Source organism: Poecilia formosa, unplaced genomic scaffold (genome assembly GCF_000485575.1).
Source record: "Poecilia formosa unplaced genomic scaffold, Poecilia_formosa-5.1.2 Scaffold220, whole genome shotgun sequence".
Lineage (NCBI taxonomy): Eukaryota > Metazoa > Chordata > Actinopteri > Cyprinodontiformes > Poeciliidae > Poecilia > Poecilia formosa.
The window spans coordinates 704,886-708,883 of record NW_006800159.1 but is presented as its reverse complement, the minus strand read 5'-3'; the positions used below and the strand labels follow the sequence as shown (position 1 = coordinate 708,883).

The 3,998-nt window shown below is 39.2% G+C and overlaps 1 protein-coding gene across 1 annotated transcript in view; it reads left to right on the top strand.

The window, feature by feature from the left end:
* The first annotated feature begins 1,524 nt into the window (after positions 1-1,524).
* rgs9a (regulator of G protein signaling 9a) overlaps positions 1,525-3,998 on the top strand; it is a 17,455-nt gene continuing 14,981 nt past the window's right edge. The window contains exons 1-2 of the mRNA XM_007568304.2: positions 1,525-1,755; positions 3,463-3,559. Coding sequence (XP_007568366.1) covers positions 1,687-1,755; positions 3,463-3,559 — 166 coding nt within the window. The 5' untranslated portion in view covers positions 1,525-1,686. The remainder of the gene's footprint in view (positions 1,756-3,462; positions 3,560-3,998) is intronic.

Sequence of the window (3,998 nt, the reverse complement as noted above, 5' to 3'; positions counted from 1 at the left end):
AGCGCAATGTGGTGTGTGCCGCGTGAGCGCGCTCCAGCATCAATGTTTGGGTGGGTCATCTGACATTACAAGCCATTTTAGAAAAATAGCTTTTCTAGTTTAATTTAGAGAAGACGTTTCTGCAGATACTAAATAGAATTATTCAATAAGCGGACATTTTTTACTTAAATTAATTATTTTATGAGTAATAATTCACTACTTCTATTTATCATATCAAATATGACAATAATTGAATGAATGAATACATTTCTTCATTCATTAATGGAACAGAGGCACAGTAATTCAAACATTTTAGAGATTTGAAGTAACTTTATTTTTAAAGCTACAGCAGATTTAACAAAAATTATTCTGAATCAGCAGGCTGAATATTTTTGATTTATGAATTAAATAAGTAAGTAGAGAGAGTGATGGTAACGCAGTAATTCTACTGATGTCTTTTGGAGTGCAGGGGCCTCTCCTGGAGAAAGTCTTTGACTCTGTGGTGGCATCAGCCATCTTCAGCAGTGCAATACGGTGGTGGAGAAGCAGCTTCTCTACAGCTGAGAGGAAGCTATAGACATGATTGGAATGTCCAACCAGTCATCATACCGATCAGGAAGGGTTCTGTGTCCCACAGACAAATGTGTTTTGGTCCAAGATGTTCAAATTAACCCCAGAACAAAAGCGAAAGACCTTGTGAAGCTGTTGGCTGAAGCTGGTGAGACAATGTCATTATCCTCAGTGAAACATGTGCTGTACCAACATGGGTTGAAAGGCCACTTAGAGAGGAGGAAGCCATTAGTCCAAAAGGAAGGAAAAAACATACACATAGCAATTTGCAGATGTCCACAGGGACAAAGACTTTCATTTTGGAGACTTGTCCTTTGGCCTGATGAAACTGAAGTGGAACTGCTGGGCCATAATGACCATTGTTACATTTACATTTACATTTACATTTACATTTACATTTACAGTTGTAATGTAATGGGGCTGTTTTTGCTGCAGGCGGAACTTCATAAAACAGATGTCATCATGAGAAAATAACATCATGTGGAAATATTGATGCATAATTGGAAGACATCAAACAGGAAGTTTAAGCGGAACAGACTGGTCCATTTAAAAAGTTGTAACTCAACAGCAGGGCTAGTAGTCCTGGTTTCTGCAGTGGAAACTAAGGGACAAACTATTGTAGAAACTGTCCTGGTTCCTCTGAAACGTTTAACAAAACACACCTTTCACGTCTCAGAATGGCCCAATCAAAGTCCAGTCCTCAAGCCAATGGAGAATCTGTGGAAGGTCTCTCCATCCAATCTGACTGAGCTAATTTACAAAGAATGGGAGGTTGTATCTTGTTTATTATGAAATGAAGTATTATAATAATAGTTTAACATGTTGTAAAGCAGACGTGTTCTCTTCCTTGACGGTCAAGTATATGGCCCTTTAAACCTCCAGTTGATCCAGCCACCAGGCATCTCAGCTCCACCGTCTGGCTTTTCACTGGAATCACTGGAGGAATTCTGACTGCTGATTGGTGGACAAACTTTCTCCTCCTTTCCTGTAATCCATAGTATTGAGGAGAGTGTTCAGACCTGCTGAACACTCTCTCTCTCTCTCTCTCTCTCTTCGGCTACAAATATTACACCTTGGACACGTCACACCTACATTTTATTTAATCTGCTCTGATCTTGTCCTGATCAAGCTGCAAGTATGACGATCAGAACAGCGCGTCCCAACCGGGGGCAACGTTTCCGGCCTCGTACGCACTGCCTCAAAAAGGTTGGTGAGAGCATTATCACTTCTACTTCATTTTTTCATTGCTACTAATTGTGGCAATGTGTTTAAAATAGTAAACACTGGCTATGAAATATATGTTTAGTACAAAAAAATCTAACTTAAACCTCAAGTATCCAGATTACACCTTCTGCTGCTTTATAACATTCTAAAATGTACAGTTTATCTTCAGGAAACCATTCCCACCAGGCCGTCAGATGGTTTTTGATGTTTTTCACATGAATCTATACATATGCATTCATGGTCTGTAGGTAAGCCAGATAATCTGAGGCTTACCAAAGATAACCTCTAATTCCACTTTGAAGCCAATTAGCTTTGTTGCTCTGCAGTCAGAGGTCACTGCTAAAGAAAGTATTCTGCAGAATAAATGGTAAATGTTCTGTACTGGCTTGACAGAGAGAACCCCAAAGCATTTTACATACATCAAATCATTCAGCCATTCACCCATTCATAACACATGCAAACTGATGGTGGCTGCCATAAAATCAGCTGACCACCACCATGTAGAGTCTTGCCCACGGATAGGTCAGCTGCTTCAGGCTAGTGCTCCAGTTGTAGCCTGAGCAGGGCTTTGAACTGCCAACCCACCGGTTACAGGTTGAACTCCGACCTCTTGACCCACTGCCGTCCCTATAACCTGACATTAGTTGTTGAAATATTCTTAATCATAACTTTAAACGAAAAGGTGTAGGAAAATATTGTTTGTCTTAACACACATTAAAACACAGTAATGAACTGTCTGATAGGGAAATATACATGTGGATTTTATTGTGTCAGTCTTTTTGCAATAACAAGTGACCAAATCTGAACTTGAATTTGGACACAGGTGAGTTCTTTGTCAACTTGTGCTTATACCTTCAAGCATTCAGAAACACACTGACAGGAGGGAATGAAAAGATATTTGCCATTTTCTAATGTTACAACCACAAACTTGCATTTTACTGGCATTGCATGTGACAGACCAACACATGGTGCATTAGTTGGAAGTGTGAGGAAAACGATAAGTACTTTTTACAGTACTTAAAAAGTACTTTTTAAGTACTGTTGGTTGGTGTCCATCAGACTCCCTGAGTCATTACTTCCCCAACCATCTTCCATTGCAATAATAATTCCAAGTCTTTTAGGAGATGTCTCTCCACCAGCTGTAAACATTCAAAGACTAAAATATTGTCTCTTTCTTCTTTGCAAAACATCTCAAGCTGTCAGATTGGATGGAAAGCATCTGAGACCATCAGTGTCAAGTCTTGTCAAAGATTTTCAGTTGAATTTTAGTCTGGACTTTGATATAAATTGTTTTGATCAAACAAAACATGATTAGTCTTGACTCCTAATCATAGAGTAGCTATGCTACCCAGACACAATTATTTTTTAAAGTAATTTTTGGAACAACCATAGTTCTTTTGGGAAGGGTGGTGGGTAGTAGGTATTGTTTATATGAGTAGAATGGAAGAATAAAATAGAAATATCCTTTATTGTCTCAAAGAGGGGAAATTATGAATACATGATAAATCCAATTGTTGCTATATAAATGTGGCAGCCGGTTGGTGCTGTTATTAGTTTAAGTAGACATAAACAATGGAGTTCATCATCCCAAAGTCCTTCCTTAATATTTACCTGGAAGAACTTCACAGTGTTTTGGCTGAAAAGACATTTTTCTGTCCATTCACATGTGTGAATGTTTCTTTCTTCCAGCTAGACGCCATCGTGGTGGAGATGCAGGACCCAAAAAACGGAGTAAAAGGTTCAGAGCAGAAGCTCAACGTCACCACCATTCCTCACGCCATCACTGGTGAGGCTGACACACACAACAAACTGTTTTTTTAAGATTTTAATAAATAACTGCCACAAAGTCAAGGAAGTAATTACATGAATTCTATTTTATTTAACATGTTTGTTGCACAGTAAATAACACATAGCCTAATGCAGGTAAGCCCCACAGCATCAGAAAAACATATGAACAAGACATCAAGGATAGCAACAGAAAAAAAGAACTAGCACCAGTAGTAAAGGTGGGACAGATGGAGATTTACTCTCTGAAAGGCTGGAGGCTAGGCTAGCTCCTCCACACTTTGAAAAGCCCTGGTTTAGTTCATTAGCTTACTCAGCAGGCTCTATGCATATACAAAAAAGTAGCACCATCCATCCATCCATCCATCCATCCATCCATCCATCCATCCATCCATCCATCCATCCATCCATCCATCCATCCATCCATCCATCCATCCATC